The sequence below is a fragment of the Helicoverpa zea genome, chromosome 7 (assembly GCF_022581195.2).
Source record: "Helicoverpa zea isolate HzStark_Cry1AcR chromosome 7, ilHelZeax1.1, whole genome shotgun sequence".
Classification (NCBI taxonomy): Eukaryota; Metazoa; Arthropoda; class Insecta; order Lepidoptera; family Noctuidae; genus Helicoverpa; species Helicoverpa zea.
This window is the reverse complement of record NC_061458.1, coordinates 5,286,838-5,308,821: the sequence shown is the minus strand read 5'-3', so window position 1 is coordinate 5,308,821 and position 21,984 is coordinate 5,286,838. Positions and strand designations below refer to the sequence as shown.

At 34.6% G+C, this 21,984-nt stretch overlaps 3 protein-coding genes across 5 annotated transcripts; 1 reads left to right on the top strand and 2 right to left on the bottom strand.

Annotated features, from left to right (window-relative positions):
• Positions 1-131: 131 nt before the first annotated feature.
• Positions 132-13,879, bottom strand: LOC124631644 (glycerol-3-phosphate dehydrogenase [NAD(+)], cytoplasmic). 3 transcript variants are annotated; one of them, XM_047166138.1, is made up of 9 exons: positions 13,601-13,878; positions 13,015-13,192; positions 10,885-11,025; positions 10,696-10,803; positions 8,286-8,432; positions 7,812-7,995; positions 5,639-5,792; positions 4,422-4,514; positions 132-551 (listed from the first exon to the last, which is right to left on the bottom strand). In XM_047166138.1, exons 1-9 carry the CDS (start codon positions 13,651-13,653, stop codon positions 539-541), a joined length of 1,071 nt encoding a protein of 356 aa, XP_047022094.1. In that variant the 5' UTR covers positions 13,654-13,878; the 3' UTR covers positions 132-538. The 3 variants fall into 3 exon arrangements, with proteins under 3 accessions (XP_047022094.1, XP_047022093.1, XP_047022095.1); XM_047166137.1 differs by lacking the exon at positions 132-551 and adding an exon at positions 1,327-2,979 and having other exon boundaries at positions 13,601-13,879; XM_047166139.1 differs by lacking the exon at positions 132-551 and having other exon boundaries at positions 1,327-4,514; positions 13,601-13,877.
• A 1,902-nt stretch (positions 13,880-15,781) lies between these two features.
• Positions 15,782-19,639, top strand: LOC124631826 (dnaJ homolog subfamily A member 1). The gene is made up of 7 exons (XM_047166446.1): positions 15,782-15,962; positions 16,401-16,607; positions 16,864-17,111; positions 17,192-17,506; positions 17,585-17,756; positions 17,848-17,975; positions 18,347-19,639. The coding sequence occupies exons 2-7, from the start codon at positions 16,409-16,411 to the stop codon at positions 18,494-18,496; spliced, it is 1,212 nt and encodes a 403-aa protein (XP_047022402.1). The 5' UTR covers positions 15,782-15,962; positions 16,401-16,408; the 3' UTR covers positions 18,497-19,639.
• A 526-nt stretch (positions 19,640-20,165) lies between these two features.
• Positions 20,166-21,873, bottom strand: LOC124631825 (U3 small nucleolar RNA-associated protein 18 homolog). The gene is made up of 2 exons (XM_047166445.1): positions 21,711-21,873; positions 20,166-21,463 (listed from the first exon to the last, which is right to left on the bottom strand). The coding sequence occupies exons 1-2, from the start codon at positions 21,749-21,751 to the stop codon at positions 20,185-20,187; spliced, it is 1,320 nt and encodes a 439-aa protein (XP_047022401.1). The 5' UTR covers positions 21,752-21,873; the 3' UTR covers positions 20,166-20,184.
• Positions 21,874-21,984: the final 111 nt, after the last annotated feature.

Below are 21,984 nucleotides of genomic sequence, written 5' to 3'. Positions count from 1 at the left end.
GCGTAACATACCCAACAAGAGTTAAATTTTTCACCTTATTGTTCAAAGTTGAAAGGAATAATGTTATAACAAAAGTTAATCAAAATTATAATAGGCAGGTATAGGGATTGAGGAAAAGCATACAAAATATATTAAGTCTAAAATGTATATTAGATTTTTAACAAAATATATACTTTGGTTTCATCAGATATTCTACATCCAATAGATGCAGAGCACAAAACTGATTATGTAATATAGATTGACAATAAATAAATATTACATATCATATAGTTACATAAAATAAATAAATATTTGTTAGTCTGTAGGTCTATAGTCTTTAGTGGAAAGTTTTGTTAATCTAAATAGAACAATTCATGCTTTAATTACCTAAGAATTATCCTAATTAAAAATAGTAATTGTATTGGACAACTATCAGGATGCTGGCATTACAAACACCAAACAGACACGAAATACACTCTAGCTCATTTGCTACTAAGTAGGCCAATTTTAGTGAGGAATCCTAGTTTATTTTCTAGCAGAAAACTATGTTGTTACTTCATCAAACCCTCACCCTGAAAAAAAAAGATAGGAATCAGTTTATTATTACACATTTGAGATGGGTTGGGGTAAGTTTTACTCTGCTCATTTTCTTGTTTTACGTCAGCAAGTGTTGTTGATTGAATGTACAGGTCAGACCATACACGAAGCAGCTATCGTGTATTCAATTACACCTCATCTAGCTACACTGAAATTGAACACTAATCATCAAGTCGGAAAATCCCCAACTATTAGTCATACGCATATTAAACCTGCAAGGTCTAGCCTTGCCTAAAAATAGTTGCCCTATCCCAACTGTGTAGCGGTTGGCTGCAAACCAGAATATTGGATAATATACGTGCACAACGCCAATCTTCCGTGAAACATATGACAGTAAAATGAAAATAGGCCTGTATAAGAATGGTTGCCAGAAAAAGATGAAACTTGCAACAGTAAAGGTGACTTAAAGAACAAATAGTAACTTGGCAGTTATTCCTTCCGGGAAGAGAAGTGGAGATATGGGAGCAGTTCTTTATTATGTACTATACATATTTACAAATGGGTATGGCAGTGTACTTACCAATAATTCTATGATGCGCTATTCTAAGTGAACTGCACACATAAGCCGTTTGTCACACTATAACTCAAAAATATTATGTAAATAAAATTGATCAATGCAAACATACCTATGACATAACGAGTGATGTTATAAAGCGTTACTGAATGACGCGCAATCAATTGTTAATCCTTGCTAGGAAGAAGTCCTAAATGGTAGCTGAGTAAAAATGGTTTCTTAAATAAATAGACAGATTTTGAAAATGCATTGTATTCAGATATAACACAAGTTACGTACATGTACCTAAAATAAACTATGTAATTACTTATCATAAAAACAGAAGCCTTATTCTACCTTACCTTTGTATATTTTTTAAGATATACAGCAATGCGATTTTTGAGTTTTTCTAACTATCCGTATCCTGAAAAAAATAAAGGCGATGTATGCCAAGGCTAGTTATGTGTTTGCACCATTATAATAAGGCTTACTTTGTCGTTATTTAAAGGCTTCTGCTTTTCTGAAAAAATCCAATGAGTCGATATTTTTCCTTGATAAAATGACATGTTCATGAGGCGGATAGTTTCATACATAACCAACAAACCAAAACTAAACTAGCGCTATGAAGTTCATGAAGATATGTATAAAAATCCTGCGTCACTTGGGTTCGCTTAGTTAATAAGTACAAAATGTAACAACTACAACTCAAATAACCACTATATTATCGTTGAAAACAAATAAAAAGAAAAGTTCATATGGAAAAGTACAGACTAGATGATTAATGGCTTGCCTTTGCTTAAGAATAGGGCCCAAACCTTAAAATTATATTGATCCATACCGTTTACTACTAAAAATCACACAAACCAACTACCGTGTCAAGATAGCCAACCATAAAAGCTATTATTACACTGTATTATCTACTTTTTATGCAGTAGATTAAATCACTCGAATGGAATACACACTTGATTTTAAACTTTCAGTGCGATATCGATAACATTAAAAGCAGTCTCTGATAGTTTTTTATTAACTCTGTTAATTGTTAACGCAGGCCGCCTTTACACTACAAGAAAATCTTCTGCGAGAAATTATGAATTTGTCTTACTTACTAGATAAAAGCTAGATTTGAAGATGTTAATTTTACGTTAGAGATGCAGATATGATCTTTTTACGATATAAAAAGCAAGGCATTCGTCATTAATTTCTTACAGAAATATTCTTGCAGCTGAAGACGCAACCTCTCAATTATTATAGCAGTCCGCATGCAAATGAAAAACTTATGTAATTAAGAACTTCAATATTTTTGGAGACACCTTCTAAGTGCTTTCACACTAGCGGTTTTTTCTACATCTGAAACATTCCGCGCGGCAATAATTCGCGAGGACCATCCGCTAGTTTGAAAGCGCTCACCTGGATTGAAAAGGCTTAACTATCGAAATTATGTCAGAAATTTTGATATTATGGAATGCAATAACATTCAAGCGGACTACTAGAAACAAAAAATACGTGTAACATACAAAAGTTACACATAACAAAACAATGGTTTTCATGCATTGATGATTTTCAAACATTTTCCAATTAGATTTATTACTCAAGTAGGCAATTGCTACGATAAAATAAATTTTAAAGTGGCCATAAACGAATAAAATATCGTGAGATGCATTACAGGTTTAGAATTTATTTTCCGTTCGTAGTTATCATTTAGATAACTTCTTCGACATCACTATCTATATAGGCTCTTAGGTAAGAGCGTCATTGCTAATTGGAAAAATGTTTGTATGTGTGTGTGTGTGTGTGTGTGATAATGCTGGCGTGCCGGACGACAAATGCAACAGTTTCAACTTGATGATACACTCTGAAGAAACGCCTCACTTGGTCACAGAGAACATTTGGGCGCCGACTGTTTTCTAGTCCTAGAATATTAGTGTAAAAAACATGTTATTTCTTTACATTATGGCTATGACAAATTTAGTTAGGTAAGCTAGTCAAATACACCCGCCGTTTTCCGCGTTTAATTATTGCTGTAATATTAAAATGCTAAAGTTTCTACTTTATGATTTTATGAACTAACTGCAACATAAAAAACAGCCAATCCGAGAAGAAATTTATTAGCATCGTAAAACATGCAAAAGCTACGAACAATAATCATGATTTTATAAAAACACAAAATGCATATAAAATATAGAAATGCAGCAAACTGGATTAGCACAAAGTAAATTTTCAGAATGGCATTCAGTAAATACTAATATTCTTGGGAGCAAATCTGAAAAATTCAATAATCATGATTAATGAGCAATTCTTGCAGTAGGCGTATAGTAATCCCTTTTACATGGTTTTATCGAAAACAGCCAGGAACAAGTTCATACACAAAGGAAGACAAACAACAAGAAACCAGGGACACTCAATGTTTCAAAGGATAATGAAAAGTATTAGCATTTCTAAGTACGATATTTTATTCAACAAATATGTAATTAACTATTTAGATACAAATAAACTATGGTTAGAGCTAACGTGCAATATAAATATATAGGTTAATAGAAAAGATAAGTCTAATGATATATTACAGAATACTTCGTACATAAACTAACGTTACGTAGTATAGTTGTTTGTACTTAGCGCCTACACCGAACTCCACAACATCAATAAACGTTATCTGAACAACAACCACTCGAATATGTTCATTTATTCTGTAGCTACTAGCCTAAACGACGATAACAGATCCGTGCCGGCGATATTTGTTAGCTTATTTGACAGATAATACATCAGAAAAGATAATAGTAATAACGCTTACTCATTATTAGCAACATGTTATATTATTGTAACAACGGGTGTCAGTTTTATACAGCTATGTTTACAACATGCTTTATTTGTTACGTACAATATTGATGGGCTGCGTGGCTGCACTCAACTACTAGATTCTCCACACATCTTTATATTGAACGCGTGAACACTAATAGATTTCTTTATCGGTCAAGTTCTTACGATAAACGCTGTTATATTTACGACTATAGCTGCCATATAAATCTTTTTAAAATTCAATGCATTTATTAGTAAAATAAATCACTTTCAAATAATCATGCACTCTCAACGCGGCACAAATTGGCGAAGCAAGCTTGTTAATCAAAAACACAATGCCTTCATTAAAGTGCAGCCAAACAAAACATCGTAATGCTTTACTTATATGAATAATTTTGTCATATCTAAGTACTAGCACCCTGTAAAATAAACATACATAGACATATCTGTTATGTACACAATAAGTTAATCGGCTCTATTCTACGTACATTGTAATGCTCTAATTATCTAGTTTAGAAGCTAGACAGAGAAGGAAGCGGATGCAATTGTTGTGTCTTACATGTGCTCTGGATGGCTGCGGATGCAGTTGATGAAGTCGCTGGGCTTGAGCTCGCCTCGGCAGATGCGGAACACGGCGGTGAACAGCGGGAACCTGGAAACAATACGAAATCACTTGCTATTGTTCTACTTACAATGTCTACCTTGATTACAACCAATCGGACTATGTGTCCTGTATTATAGGCAAACTAATAGACAATCAACCCGGCTATTCCGCACCAATGGCCTCAGACGGACACAATACCTACACATTCCTACACAATTAAAACTGAACAAATGTATGCAGTTATCACGGTTATCACAAGAGAAGCCAAGTGCTCATTTTTGAGATTGTTGGCGACTTGTCAATGTTTACATTTGAAGAGCAAATTATCAAATCGACTTTGACATTGAATGTGGTAACATTTAAGACACAATTAGCAGTATTTTTAGTGCGAGTAAATTAAGATAAGGCACAAGAATACCTTTAAAATGGTACTACAGCAAATGGGTATTGTAATGACATTAAATGATAAACAAAGTAGGTGCATTGCCGCCATTAAATTCTGTCGTCATCAGGTACAACAAAATACGGCAGTATCCTTCATTAAATGCACGACTGGCCTCAAGTGACAAGTGGATGTAAGCCAACACAAACTATTTTCGCTCATCCTACGTTACGATTATATCACCCGATTATAATTATCCGGCGTTATCTACGAGGTCTCGGATCAACAATATAACCTTTCCGTATGTGCACATAAACAATTGCTCTGTAAATAGTGAGCCATTTATGCTCGTTGCTCTTCAGAAGACATACATAGTTTCAGAACATAGGTATTGTTTAAATTCCAGGTTAATACGTTTATCTGGTGCATCGCAATTGTTTGTGTATGCTTTACGTAAGTTCTAGTCAATATGCAATAAGATTAAAATTTCCTGCAATTTGGTCCGTTTAACAGATAAGATTTGTGTAAATTTTCAAAATTAGGTACAACACTACTTTATTGCTAAAACGTTGATATGCAACTGTTGAATATTTTTTAAAGTATATTCTAGCTAATAAAAAGGTGAAGGAGCACATCTCGAGGAAACCTGGACTATTAAGTCTGAAATCACCAACCCGAATTGGGCAAGCGTGGTGATTAACGCTCAATCCTTCTCCATGTGAGAGGAGGCCTGTGCCCAGCAGTGGGACGATAAAGAAAAGGCTGTAACGATATTCCAGCTAGTCCTTACTTGTTCTCCATATTTTTGTTGGCAAGCATGTGGTTGACTTCCTCAGCAGTGATAGGTCCCTGAAGCTTCTGGCCGTTCAGCATCTCGTCTTCGAGCTCCTTGATGGACCTGCCAGTCTTCACGAAGGCCTCCGCCACTCTCCTGTTCCTACCACCTAAAAGAAAAAAAATAATTAATAAACCTTCTCGTGACATAAATCTGGCTATTTGGTTCTGTGGACAAAGACGTCCTCTTGTGTTTTTATACTTCGTGTAAACACATCAAATAATATTTTTTTAAGTTATCGAATAAATTCTACAAGCGATATTTGTTCATTACTTCTGCAATAACCTTGAAATGTTATTAAATAGTTCCTCGTGCGGCAATCATTTATTTTGCTATCGGAAGTAGTTGACGGCATAAAGAATCGTGCCAACTTCCTGGTCCGCTAAAATATTCGCAAAAATAATTTTAAATATCAAGACCATTCTTTAATGTACATATATTATTTTTCCTTTTTCGCTTTGTTTACTCAGTCGAGAAATAAATATGTAGGTATATGTGCTCTTTCTTGCCTTTGATCATAGAGTTGTTTAATATTTGATATCGCTACATGCGGTAAATAATAATCTTCTCTGAACTAATTAGGTAAGATGCAGACTGAAGAAGTGAAGTATGTAGAAATGCATTCATTAAAATTGGTTAGAAATAGTATATTATAGCAATATTTTAGTTTAAAGAGCAACATAAAAATTGCATGTCATGCAGTTTATCATGTCAATAAATAAATATAGGAAAATTATTATTTTTCTCGAACAAGTTAAACACACAAAGTGGTCAATGTCCGCGTTCTTTGTCCCCATTAGATAAAATAATAATATAAGTCAAAGACTTCACAACAATTGACCTATGCGTAATATCGATCGAAGTGCATTCACTAGTGACCTTTGCACTTCCATTGAAAGATGACGGTGACGAAATAAGTAACAATTTATTATGTTATTTATACCTTTAACTAATAAGCCAAAATCATTTAAAATATAAAGTACGGTTTCTTTATCACTTTATAAGTATTTTTTCAAAGTCCAAGTTATTATTTATGACTTCTGTTTTTAAACTGTCTCAGTTAGATACGGAGCAATAAATAAATATAGTCGTAATCAACACTCAGACATTGAACATCTGTCGAAGTAATCCCTTTAGTGATATGAGGAATTCTAGATAGCAAAACAGCGCGTACCTTAAAATGCTATATAGTAGCAAGCAACCGCTAACAAATGCATTCTTTAAGATACCTATAACTACTGAGATCAAGATGTCAACAAGTCAATCGATATTAAGTGGGGATTCTAATGATAAAATGTCTAATATATGGATACCTATTTACATATACTGTTTAGCTTATCACTTGTAGACAATACCATCATTTACATTTTAATCGCCAAATGTTTACTATGTTGGTATCAACGAGCTGATAATTTTGCACACTGATCAAATTCTGGCAACGAGGAATTTTGCACAAACCACTCAACGTGTTTGCGTTAGATAACTTTTGTTACGTGGAAAATCGATAGGTTTTTGTAATATGGCCTCTGAGAATTTCTACTATGTATTGTTCTAGCTTACACCTGGCTTTCAATATCCAGTTATTAGAATATTACCCTTCTACAGTGCTAATATGGTTCCTAACTACCTATCTAGTCGCAAAACAGATGATAGCAGTGCAGTATTCAATATTACCGGTCGGAACTCGTTCCAATGATAAACACATAAATCATGCAATCAGATCAAACGATGCAATTTCCTGCGCGCGAGTTGATTAAACGGAAAAGTTTTTTTTCTTTTATGCCTATCAAATCAGAAATTGACTTGGATACGGTAAAAATTAAGTCAAACAAAATACGTATTTAGATGCTTAATTGTGACTAATCAGGAACGAACCTTGAAAACGCTGTAAGTCACTGCCCCCAGTAATTTGCGAAAACTGTACATCTACCTATTTTCCATGTCCGTAGTTTCAACAATCGAAAGAACAGACATAAGTAGATACTATTATTCAAACTATAAAATCTCATTAAAACTTTATAGCAAAAACCGGTGCAGTTGTTTGGCGCATTCGGTATGCGGCAATGAGCATTCCTAAGTTTGGCATTCTACAGTGTACACTCTAAAACATGCAGCGGAACTAACTTACCGTAACAAGTGGTAATAAGGTCAGCCACGCCGCACGACTCGAAGAAAGTGCTAAGTTTGCTGCCCGGGTAGAACACATCGACGAACTTGATCATTTCCATCAGGCCTAGACGAATGACTGCGGCCTTTGTGTTGTCGCCGAAACCAAGGCCGTCCACGAAACCTGCTCCCACGGCTACAATGTTCTACGGATAAAAAAATATTCATACATTTTTGAATACATAATTCTAGCTACTTCCCTCATCTGGATTAACCCCTTGTATGCCGGTGCGCGGATCCACGCGAGGCACAATCGATTTTCTATTGTTCTCTAATAAGCGGCTTTCGAGCAGTTGATAGTAACTCAATGTGTTATTCTGATATAAAAGTAGGCATAACTTTTAAGTTTAGTTTTACTGCTAAGTTTCATCAATTAGATTTGCGATTTTATGTTGTCAGGAGGATTAAACATGTTATAATTATATCATTCACGTACCTTCAGAGCTCCGCAAATTTCGACGGCGTCCTCGTCATCAACGACGACTACTCTGAAATACTCAGTCTGAATGATGTCCCGCATCATAGGTGCCAGCATCACGTCCCGGCAACCGATCGTGGTCTCGCAGAACTTCTCATCAGCCACCTACGAGAGACGGTGCTCAAAATTACCAAAGATTTTCTGACTGGATAATTTCTGATTCTACTCAATATATTGGTGGCTAACTGTTTCATTCGTCCCGAGGGGACTTCTTCCTGATCCCGGACAAAATTATAGCGGCAATGCATATTTTGAAAGATTTCTTCAAATCGGTTCAGTAGTTTAATGGCCTCTAAGGTACATATAAAAAAATGTTTCCTCTTTGCTATATTACTATAGGTTGGTATAGATACAACGTTGGAGAAAAATGGACGGATGAAGAGCAAAGCTAGGGTGGGTGGCATTTGTAGGTTGAGCCAATACGTTAATTGTTTCTTTCTTCATAAGGAGGTCAAGGAGTTGGCCTCGATATAGCTGGAAGATGCTGTCAAGAGTTGTATCTATACATACATATATCTATACTACATAAGAGTTGTACCTATCTATAAATATGTTAGTACTTACTACTCATATCTAAGTAATATCATCAAAGACCTGTTAATGTGCGTTTGCAATCTGCGCAGAATTTAATATAATTATAATGCAAACGCAATTACTATTGTTCGAAACATTTTCTTAGAGCGATGTAAATGTTACAATTTACGCTAACTAATACTACAGGCAGATTGCCAGAAACTTTGTTGCTAACTGATTTTCAGCACGTGATTAAGATACCTTCACACAGACATTGAGACCACATCGTGCATTTATTTCAAACATTCTGTACCGACTAAACGTAGATGTAACACCTATACTTCGGCCGTTCAGAGAATGCGTTCCTGACACCTATCAGTTAGTCACGACTAGTGATGGGCACAACATAACACTGAGTTCGTTACCGTTCCTTCAAAATGAACCGCCGCATTATTTTAAGATTATTTTCGTTTTAAATTGGCGGAATCATTTGTTTTATATTTTAGTTATTTAAGTGGAAACCAAAAAAAGGTAATATTCATATAATAAAATTGTTTTATTTATTCTTTGTTACAAGTACATTGAATTGAATGTGCGAACAGAATATTAATCAGACTCCGATTTGCTTGAGGAGGTGGTGTCTTCATCATCATCTTCGCCTACATGTATAATTATATTATTATCAATAACAGAATCAATCCTGATATCTCGGTCTAACAAAAGCCGGGTAATCAAATAAAAACAGATCGAAAACACTTGAAAAACGTGGTCTATGCGCACGAAACGACAACGGACGACTGTTTTAGCGTCACAAAATGGCGGCCCATAACGCCATTTGGGGTTACCATTTTTAATCTAAGTATAAAAATGCGGTTTGGTCATAGTTTTATTTTTATATTTCATAAACGTTATAATTAAGTCTTATAGTCCATTACTTTCCAATTCTTAAAAAGAAAATCAAAACGTATTATTTTATATTATAACTGTATAAGAACAGATTACGATACTTGCCTGTTATTTTTAGCACAGCACTACAAAATATAAACCGCTGACATAACCTTGTAATAGCGCAGTATAGATTTAGAAAAATATTGTTTACCAAGTTATTTGACACTCAGTTTAGCACAAAATTATAACATTCATTGATTATTGATATAATAATGTTGTTTTAATGCTCCTCAATTGTTAAAACGGTAAACAACCAGCAAAAATATTTTTATCGTAACTGCAACGCCATTGCAAAGTTACGTCGTCAGTTCAATCGCGACGTGTCAGGAACGCATTCTCTGAATGGCCGAACTATAATAAGTTGTTGGAGTTGACAGACGATGAATCTCAAAAGTCTAGGGAATGTCAATAGTTTATAAATGGCTAGACGCCACGGCAACTCGCAATTTTAGATAAAGTCTTTATTCAGTACCTAGCCGTTGAACATCGCTCTCCAGTCCAGCTTTATTTTTTGTCACTTTTATAAAATCGAACAAATGATAATTTACTACCTATTGAATTGCTAATCTGGCATAAATCTGCAAAAACCAATTTTACAACTTAAGATAACTTTGCATTATTATCACGTTGTGTTTGGAACATTATTGATTTTTATCAACCTGTTTTAAATTATTCGCACGTAGCATAAAATCGTGATATTTTTTTTTATTATCAAACAAATGACTTTTGAGTCGTTTTAAATCAGGCCTGAGAAGTTGCCAGCTATCGGTGGTTTTCCAATATTTTGAATGGTGCCCTTCGATTCGATTTCGAAATGCTATACTTACGACATGCTATGGATAGGCAACGTATAAATCAAACGTTTTATAGTCGATGCGATTCGACATTAGCCAATAGACCTACTTACCTCAGAAGCAATGTTTGCTCCCATCAAAACAGCGCATGGGATTTTAAGGCACCTTGTAATAATGTGTGAAATTAGGTCAATACCGCCTCCTTCCGCGATATCGAAGCCCTGAGGAAAAAAAGGTTAGTTTAACATAACAAGCTAAATAATAATAATAACCAAATGCGCAATAATCTTTAGTAGGTTTACCTTGATCAAGGAAAGTGCAGCTGCGGTTGGCTTTATTTTTCCTAAGAGCGTGGAGCAAATAGTTCTGACGAACTGGTGGGGCACTACGAAAATTAGAAGGTCGGCGTCCTTCGCAGCTTCAACTACGTCGGGGATTGCAACCTGTTCAAAACAATTCACTAGTTAAGTCAGTATACCAAAAAATTAAGCACAAAAAAAATAAAGTATGTTGATTACAGTATGATATATTAAATAGTCTTCTATATTATCATTCTTAGATACATTATCTATTGTTATGTCTATCTTATATCATATTATTTCTACAATAAACATTTCAAATCATAACTGCAATCATGTTTTAGAGCGTAGCTAATTTGATTCACTTCATTTCGAAGTTTGTCTTGGATATTATGAAATTAGAATAAATATTGTTTGTTTAATTTGCATAATTTCAAGCTCATGTAATACCTAAATAATGCTTAGATAATTACGTGCGCTTTATTTATCTACTTAATTACGAATAATAATCTTAATTAGTGTAATGTTATAGTTATGTAGAACTGATAGATAACATTAAAATGAAATTGTTTCGAAACAATGTAATTTTTAGGATTTTTCGAAAAGCAACTAGTTAGGTAGGTATTATAAGCTTGATCACGATGTGATTTTGAACCTTATGTACCTTACTACGTACTATATATAGTTTACGAGTAATGCAGTAGTTTTTGAAAACTTCGCGCGGACTCCACACTAAAGCCGCGTTCCCACAATGTCCTACAGAATATAAGTCATTCAAAAAATTCGTACTGTATACTTGGAAATCAAACCAAAACCGAGAAATAGCGCATGGTGATCCGAAATAGTCATAGTCGATAGGTAGTGTATTACCCTTAATACGCCGTCCGTTCACGTGATTAACCTAATGACCCTTGATGAACCGTATGCAGTATGCGGTATTTATCTCGAGGTATTTTCGTGTTGCTGCATTTGTCGCAATGTGTTATTATTAGACTATTTTACTACAGACAAATATTTAACTGAATAAAGTTGCCTAAATGTTATTTTTCAGCGTTTTTAGAATAATTTGATTTTGTGATATAAAATGGCCATAAAAGTTGTTCAGGTATCGTAATCCGGAAATTGCGATATTTTGCACTAGTGAAGAATAGCCTTTATTGCAGTTACATAAGGAAATAGGTACCTATACCTACATAACACACAGATATGACAGACACAGTTAATCAATTGCAAGGTCAAGAGAAACACTGCAAGATCTTAATTGTGTACATCAGCACATACTTTTGTTTTGATGAAGGTAACATTATATAAGTTTGTTCCTATCAGTTTGTATACAGTAAGAGCAGCACCAAAATTATTTGAAAAGATATATTTATATCAAGAATATTATTCTCTACTATTAAAAATAATAGTTATGAGTAAATACTGCAAACAATGGTTACAAAGACAATGATGCACTCTGTAAGGACAATTTAAAAATACATTTTATGTGACTGTTAAAACAAATGGCTTAGCATTGAGTTTTTTATTTATAGAATCATTCAATGGAAAATTACAGTTATTAAATAGGATCAATATCAGTTATTGTTGAATGTATAAACATACCTTTTCCATTCAAAAAATAGTTTTGTGTGAACTGTATTTAAACAGAACAGTAACTTGATAAATGAATACATTAATAAATATTTCTTAATTTGTACTTATATGAGGTTATGATGTTTTTTTTCTGCTATTCTAACTGAATTAGTCCCTAATAATTAAAATCTGTTAAGATTCTAACAAGCATTTTATATTATGTATAAGAAAAAAAATATGTTTCATCATAATATACACATAGGGCAAACAGAATATATATTCTCCCATTTAAAAAGCAATTTAGTAAGAAATGTTTATTACTAGTGTAACCAAGAGAGGTTATGAGATAACATTGGCAATGAATTGCTCAGGAGTCATAAAAATAGACTGTACATGTGCTGTACACATGGGCACTGTCAAGAACAAATACAACCACCAAACTATTAGTGTTTACAGGCTTAATTTAATTTAAAATAACTATATGAATGAGTATGAAAGTGTACCTCTAGGATATAGTAGAGTGATTCTTATAAGAATATTATAAGAAAAATAACTTACCACATTAGGAGGGAGTTTGTGTCCAGGCAAATATTTGACATTTTCATGAGTCTCATTTATGATCTCTGTGAGTTTCTTCCCCTCAATCATCTCTTCGTACACCCACATAGTAACTCTGTCTTCAAAGTTTGGGAGCCTTGCAGCATTTTTACCCACAATCTTAGCAATGGCTGATCCCCTGAATTTATAAAACATACAAAACAATGAACTAGTGGCATTGTTCAATTTAAATACATTCAGTTACTGTCAATAACAACACTGTAGGTTATCTATATAAATAAAAATGAATTGTTGTTCGTTAGTCTGATTAAAACTCGAGAACGGCTGGGCCGATTGAGCTGATTTTGGTTTTAAAATGTTTGTAGAGGTCCAGAGAAGGTTTGAACGATACGAAGTTCGCGGGATCAGCTAGTAATGAATAAAGATAATGTTGTGGGGTAAGAAGTTATCGTTTTCATTGTTATGTCATCATTTTGCTAAAGGACGGTCATCACAACAACACTTTTCATGTCCGTACAAACGATCGAATTACATACGAAACTACTGCTATAATGGTTAAATATATATAAATATTCATAAATCTTACCAGTTACCAGAGCCAATAATGCACACTCTGTTTTTCAACTGTTTCTCTGCCATTATTACAATTTATTTATTTTATATGTAAAACGTAAATAAAATGGAAGAAGACTACTCTAGATCCAATAAAACTTGCGACCAATTCGCAACGAGTAGCGAGACTGACACTGGCAGACTGCACTACAGCGTGCCGTAACGTGTGACGTTATCAACTTATCAAAATCTATACGTTATCAGCAGAGAACTTTAGCCAGTAACACAGCTATTATCACCTCGGCCCTCGGCCAGTGAGGTCAATTTTCAATCAACATCAGCAGAGCAGTTTGCATTATTTGACATACCTTGTCAAAACGACTGCATGACACTAACTTTCAAAACGTAGAATCTGTCAATGTCATGTCTTAGTACAGAAGGCTTAGAATATCTTCACCAGAGCTAAGATATCAATATTTTTATAAAAGTTCTGTTTTGCAAAAAAAGGGAGCAAACCTAATTTATGAATAAACACATGCCTAAATTATTTCCTATGAATCAATATTCGTCGTAATATAACGTAATGTTCAGAAGGCGAACATGATAACTAAGTGGTTTTTGAGCTTGGTAGAATATTGTACACCCACCCTAAACGATACGAAGTGTACAGTATTAACAGAGTATTTTAAACCATTTAAACCATTTATTTGCTACACATACACTTTACATTTATAGGACAACAAACAGAAGGAGAAAAAATGATATGTAGCAGGAGACTCAGCTCAGTATACGCTGTGCATGCAAGCACAGCACTGATTTTCAGCTGGCTCCTGACAGTTGAACAACATTTAATAATTTAAAGCGCACACGAAAGCGACAAAAAAGAGAATAAAAAACTAATGAAATTTTAAAAACATGGAAGACTAAAATTAAAAATTACACAATAGTATATAAAACGAGCCGACGGACGCATGATTCATTGGTCTACTGCAATTTCTGCTGTGTTAAAAAAATTCGAGTCAGATGTTTTTTCAGGGTACGGTGGGACATACTTTGACGAAGAGGAGGAGGCAGATTATTCCAGATCTTCGCAGCAGAATATTTAAAACTACCTTTGAATTGCGACGTCCTATGAGCTGGGATAACCAAATTGTTAGCTTCTCTTCTCCTTGTATTTCTATGCTGAACATCTTTCACCCATTCTAATTTTTCAAAAAGATATTTAGGCCTTTTTGTTATTGCCACTTTATGTATTTGATCAAGTGGTTTCGGTTCATAATAATTCTAAGGCTGTCACTAGACGGTCAATATAATTATTTCTAGGGAACAACATAAAGTAACATCTAGCCCGCTTTCCATGAATGTGATGTTTATTATTATGGTACGTTCACACGCGCGCATTCAAATCGACATTCAACGGGCACAGTCACGTTCACGAGCGTGTAAACGGTACGCCGGAGCCCATGAACGTGCCCGTGCCCGTGAATGCCGCGAACCGGGCGAGTGTCGGTTTTTTGGCAAAGTTCAAAGGATGAATGTGCGGGCGCCCGGTGACTGTTTACACGCGCGCGGGCAGTCAGTCTCTCCTGCGCTTTCGTGACGATTAAACGTTCTAAGAAAGTCGCTACGATCGGAGATTACAACATGGCGGAATGGTTAACGTCGTTCATCATTTTGATTCTTTTTCCAATAAAAATAAGTTAAGCCAAAGGCAATGACAGCAACAACACCGAGATCCTCGCTGCTCTGAACCGCCGCCCGCGACGGGCTGCACGCCGCGCAGCCCGCCAGGCAGCCCGCCGGGCTGCGCGGCGCGCGTGTGAACGTAGCATTATGATGATGATGATGTTGTAAAATGGTGATCTTATATAAAATCCGTGGCTAAGTTTGTAACATGTAACACAGTTTGTAACAGGTGGCAACATATAAATAAGAAGGACAAATCACAAATGTTCCTTAATGCTTTTTTTAAAGTAAATGCTTTTTTAAACTAAATAGTTGGTGTTGTAAAAAAGCCGATTCAGTTTGTAAGGGGCTAATTTATTTTCCCGTTGCTTAGTTATAAACTAAAAAGCTTGATCTCGTTGCTGAAAAAAAAAAATTGCGGCTGGGTTTATTATACCCTCTTTATTTGAAGAAGGGAGATTCCAAGAGTGAGTACCAGACTAAAGAAGTTTCTCGAATACTTTTCATCGACTCAACAAACCCACCTCGTTCGATTCGATCAAACGTCATTTGAAGTTGAACGAATATCGTGAATTCTCGTGCTAAGTCAGTGCTTGGACGGCGTGTTTCTTACTGTGCTCCGATTTTATTTAGTGCTCGTGAATTGTAAACTAGTGCTTCTGGAACTTTCAGAACTATAATAGGAATCTTTACGCTCAGAGAAATCAAAAGTGAGTTTATTTCAACATTACAGTTGCAGTGTCATAGGAAATGTGTTTATGGTGCTTGCGTAGATTTCCTTTCTTTGAAAAAATCAATCTAACCACACTTAAATTTACGTAAAGATTTTTATCAAACTTGTTGAATTTTGGTTATGTTTGTCTGTTACGTATGATTTCAAATAGTTTTTTTCTATGACGCTCATAGCATACGACTTAGCAAGTAAAAAGTACGTGGTTATTTTACGAGTAATATCTGGTGTCATTGCCAATTAGTATTGATTTTAAATCGCATTATCGTGTACTGCATAATTTCTTAATAGCTGTTATGGTTAAATGTAAATACATCTAAATCTGGAAGTTAGGAGTGGGTACTAGAATTTTCTATAACATTCTAGATAGCCTTTGTTTAAAATGTTGGGATTTTAATATAATTTATTTCTCTAAAAGGATAAAAGATGGTGAAGGAAACAACATACTACGATATCTTGGGGGTTAAACCCAGCTGCACAACAGATGAACTAAAGAAAGCCTACCGGAAGCTAGCCCTGAAGTATCACCCTGACAAAAACCCAAATGAAGGAGAAAGGTTCAAACAAATTTCACAAGCTTATGAAGTATTGTCTAATCCAGACAAAAGACGCATTTATGACCAAGGTATGTTGAACGTAACCTATGTGGAAAACTGAGTATCCATGTCTTTTGTGTAACTTAAAGTATTGTTAGCGTTAACATGTTAAATCACATTCTATCTTATAATGATTATAATATTGTAAATGTGTAGCAATTTTTTAATAAATTAAAGATAACCCATAACCTATAAATGAATCAAACTATTATTATGCTGAGCCATGATGATAAATAAAAAAAGAATTAAATAATTGTTCTGATTATTTAAACTGTTATGTTTTAGGTGGTGAACAAGCATTGAAAGAAGGCGGTGTTGGTGCGAGTGGCTTCTCCTCACCGATGGACTTGTTTGATATGTTCTTTGGTGGAGGATTCAGCGGCGGCCGCCGACGTGGTCGTGAACGAAAGGGCAAAGATGTCATTCATCAATTGTCTGTTACACTTGAAGAGCTTTACCGTGGTGCTGTAAGGAAGCTTGCCTTACAGAAGAATGTTATCTGTGAAAAATGTGAAGGACGAGGAGGCAAGAAGGTAGTAATCAACACTAATTGCCTAAAAATATATAACTTTTAATCTAAGATTTCTTTAACAGTTTATGTTTGTTTTTTTAGGGTGCAGTCCAGACTTGCCCCACTTGTCATGGTACAGGTATACAAGTGCAGATTCAGCAGTTGGCACCTGGCATGATCCACCAAATGCAGACTGTGTGTTCCGAGTGCCGTGGACAGAGGGAGATCATTGATCCTAAGGACCGCTGCAAAGTCTGCCAGGGTCGCAAGACTGTTCGTGACCGCAAAATCCTTGAAGTCCATGTGGACAAGGGGATGACTGACGGCCAGAAGATTGTGTTCAGTGGAGAAGGTGATCAAGAACCTGAGTTGGAGCCTGGTGATCTTGTTATAGTTTTAGATGAAAAGGAACATGAAGTATGTATGCTTTTATGAGTTCTATTTATTTCTTGATGATATTGTTGCACATTTTTTAACAGGTAATGTTTTTTTCAGTTATTCAAACGTTCTGGAAATGATCTCATAATTCGGTTGAATATTGAGCTTGTGGAGGCTCTTTGTGGTTTCCAGAAAGTGATCCGCACTCTGGATGAGAGAGATATTGTAATTACTGTTATGCCTGGTGAGGTGACTAAGCATGGTGAAGTCAAGTGTGTGTTGAATGAAGGTATGTATAGACTCTACTTGGCAGCTATCTTCATTATTGGTACATTAATTTATCATTGTTGTATTATATATTTTTGATTGTAACATTACAGGTATGCCAATGTACAAGAATCCATTTGAAAAGGGCCAGCTTATTATCCAATTCCTAGTTAACTTCCCCGCCCGCATTCCACCAGAAGTCATTCCTGCACTTGAGAATTGCCTGCCTCCTCGACCAAGGGTGAATATAGATTTTGTACTTTCAAATTTGCACTAATGCCTTTAAAAGTAATTCCAATTTATTGTATCATTAAATTATTCCCTTATGTAAATAAACATAAAATACAATAAACCACGTGAGAATGGCGTGCTTGCGTTACGTCTTCTTACGTCATTGCATTAATGTGGGTGGATTATGCAAAGTCACTATAAATAATACAAAATTGCTATCATACTTATAAAAATAATATCTTACTGCACCTGGGCATGATGATGGCTCATATTTTGAAATCAACCTTACAAATTCTATTATATTTGAAGAAATCTAGAGTTATAAGTACCTAGCGTCAAAGTCCATATTTACATGTTGATGTAATTGTCTTGTTGTAACAGATCGAAATTCCCGAATTGGCTGAAGAGTGTCAGCTGATTGACTTGGATCCGGAGCAAGAGACGCGTCGGCGACGTGCGCACCACGGTAACGCGTACGAAGAGGATGACGAACACCCCGGTATGAATAGAGTCCAGTGCGCCACTAGTTAGACGACGCCCAATACTCGCCAAACATGCGCCAGCGATGGACCTCATCCAAACACATTACTACTGATTGAAATATTAATAGCTATTATGAGATTGATGAACTTACATAACACCCTCGTATTGTATACTGACTTACTTTGTGATCTTCATCTCACATTGTAATAATTATATCAATATTAACTGTATTATGTTTTACTTAAAGATGTACTTTCTGTTATGCTTATTCATTCATCATTCTTGTGTAGAATACAATTATGTTTATTAACATGATTATGTTGATAGATAATTGATATCTAATTATGCTATTTATATTTCGATGGTTGTAAAGCAATATTAGCTTGTTAATTAAATTATTTATGTGACTTACTTTTAGTTTTTCTATTCATGATAACATCACCAGTGAATTAATATTCCCTAGAGAAATCCTACTCTGGTCAAAGTATTTGGTAAAAACCTTGATAGCTACCGATGCTTGACATAGTTGGAATTGTTTGTAGGATCATACTGAAACACGCCTTAAGTATTAAGATAAGATGTCACATTGTAGGTCCATTGTTTTAGGTCATTAGTTATGTTGGTGTATTAATTTTATTGATATAATCCTCACTGTGATTTTGGTTTGCTATCAATTTGTTTTTGACACAGTTTATTAATTCTGGAGCTTAATATTTTTATCACCTATCAAAGCATCCCAGCGAATATTGATTTCTATAATATACACTTGTTCAGACATATTCAGTGCAAGTTCAAAAATTCCTTTTATAATAAGATTTTGAGACAGTATCTGGACTAAAAGAAGTCTTCTTATGTGCAAAATTGAGGTTTTAGTCTGTGTTAGTTTTTCTTGGAATATTAAAATGTACTTCTGTTCGTTTTGGTTTATGCTCATGGCACTGGAAATGTTCATAACATAGCAGTTTCATTTATAATATTATATGTTTTAAAATAAAATGCTTTATTTTATTTTAGGTAGCAAATTATACTGTCTGCTAGTTTAAGGTTTTAAAGGGAACATTAACTACACTATGTAGGTCTGTGATCTGTGGTCATGATTTTGTGGTTGAATGATAATGTATTATGGCTTGTGCAGATTTTTTCACATAATAGCTGAATAAAGTTTAGTTAAAAATAAACTTTTTGTCTCAATAATTTGTTTTATTGCTGCAATTGGTACCAACTAGTTTCCCTATTGCCCATTCAACATTATAATGATTTATGCATACATCTGCATATTCCATGAATAATATATGCGTGTCTGATATCATGTATGACATGGCATGAATATATCTATGGCATTACAGATTTATAATACTGATGATGTTTATACTTTAGTCATAGGATAAACTTAGGTACATTACCTATTGAAACACCGAACAGAAAGATCAACTTAGTCCCTTCATCTGAAATAGACATACAAGATTGCTACCAAATTGATCTAGCTGTTTAGGAGTTGGGTGATGAACAGTACTTACATACAGAAGAATTATAATGGTAAAGATTTAAAAAAATTTAGATCCTTTATTTTAGATAGGTATATAATAAATTACTACCTCTCTAAAGGTCTAATTTTGCCATAATCAAATAAATACTCATAATAAAGCTAGGTTTGGTAAAAATATTAAAATAATTCATTTTGCTATTATAATTAATTGTGATAAAGAAAATTACCAAATCTGTTGTCATTACTTTTATTAATAATTTTTGTAATACTTAAGTCTATACAAATAAGCACATCCCTTGTTATTTCCTAGAGCCATGTACCCACTGTTAGGTGAAAAACTAACTGTATCTACTTGATGGAGGTTTAATGTAGGACTCGGGAAATTGGCAAATACATGGTAGGAGGGAATGTGCACAAGTTTTACTGCATTTGGATAATAGCCTGAAGATGCTGAAAGTATTTCTGTTGTTGCATTAAAATTAAGATTTGTTATTTTAGTTGTAAGGTTTGAAATCACCTTCAGAGGTGTTGGATCAGAAGTAGTTATGTTTTCAGTTTGGTATATGTTGACAATTCCTTCACCACTACCTGTGACCAATAATTTCCCACATGGGCTTATCTTCATACAAGAGGCTGTAACACATCCTTGGTCATAAAATTTTTTCAATGGTCTGTATGTTGATAAATCCCAAATTGTGATTTCTCCGTCAACGCCATAACAATATAACTGAGTACAGTCATGGCTGAATGCTAGAGATGCAACACTAGTATTATGTTTCAAAGACTTCAGCAATTCTTTGGATGCAGGACACATTAGGTACACAGTTTCATAACCATCACAAGTGGCTATATATTTGCCATCACCTGACATTTTAAAAAGAACTGCATTTTTCACTGCTCGTGGCAGCTGAATCATTTTTGATTCAGCTTTAACAAGATTGTATACACAGTATGCATGGCTCATTTTAGATGCTATGAATGCTTCCGATCCATCAGGAGTAAATTGTGCTGCTGTGACACGCCATTTGTTTAGCTTGAAGCTGTGTAGTTTGTTGTTTACATCACCTCCCACAGAGAACAATGATACTTCACCAGAGTGCCCAGCCACAAGTGCAGCACTTATCTTAGGATGGAATTCAACACATGATATTATTGTTGACTTTTTACTGTCTGATGGAGGGTTAATTTGTGGAAACTTCTTTATTTCTAGAAAATCTTTTGGGAGATGATGTGATTTCTTACTGTATAAATGTCCGACTGTCCTTAATATTTCATCATCTTCTTGGTCTTTTTTTGTCTTTTTGTTCAGTTTAGCCCAACTTGGGGTTCCCATCAAAGTTTCATATTTTTGTTTAAGTTTTTCTGTATACAGGTTTGTGCTGTTGACATTTGGTATAATATTGGCTCTAAAATTGTCATCGTCTTCATCAACCCATGCTGGTTTTAGATCGACACTTGGTTCTTCATTAGATTTTGGATTTAAATTTTCAACAAATTTCTTTGTTTTGTTAAACAGCAACTGGGAAACTCTGTAAAAGATTCAAGTTCATTGTTATAAATTAAATACTTAGCATGAACCTAAAAATAAAGGCACATTAATTATTCCCAATAGTCAAAAGTACATTCTATGATTTTACACACAACATACGTGCACACTTTAGAACGAAGAAAATACAAAATTGAATTCACGAATATCGCAAAAGTTGGTCAGAAAGACCTTTCCTTTTTAACTTTACGGGCATACAAATAACTTAACAATACGCCTTTCATACATACTTGGCTTCCTCATCATGCACTGAAGAAGATTTTCGCTTCATTTTTAGTTTACAAATATAATGTTAATTTAGTATTTTAGGTTATTCGCACGACGATCGCTTGGGACCTGTCAATCGTAGAAGTTTGAACTTTTGAAGTTAATTTCCAGTGTTTCCAGTTTCACGAAGCGTTACACCCTATTTATGACAATATCTGTGCCGACATTATTTGGGATACCGGGTACAATAAAGACCATTGTGGAAAGACAAATACAAATCGTTTAATTTGATTAATT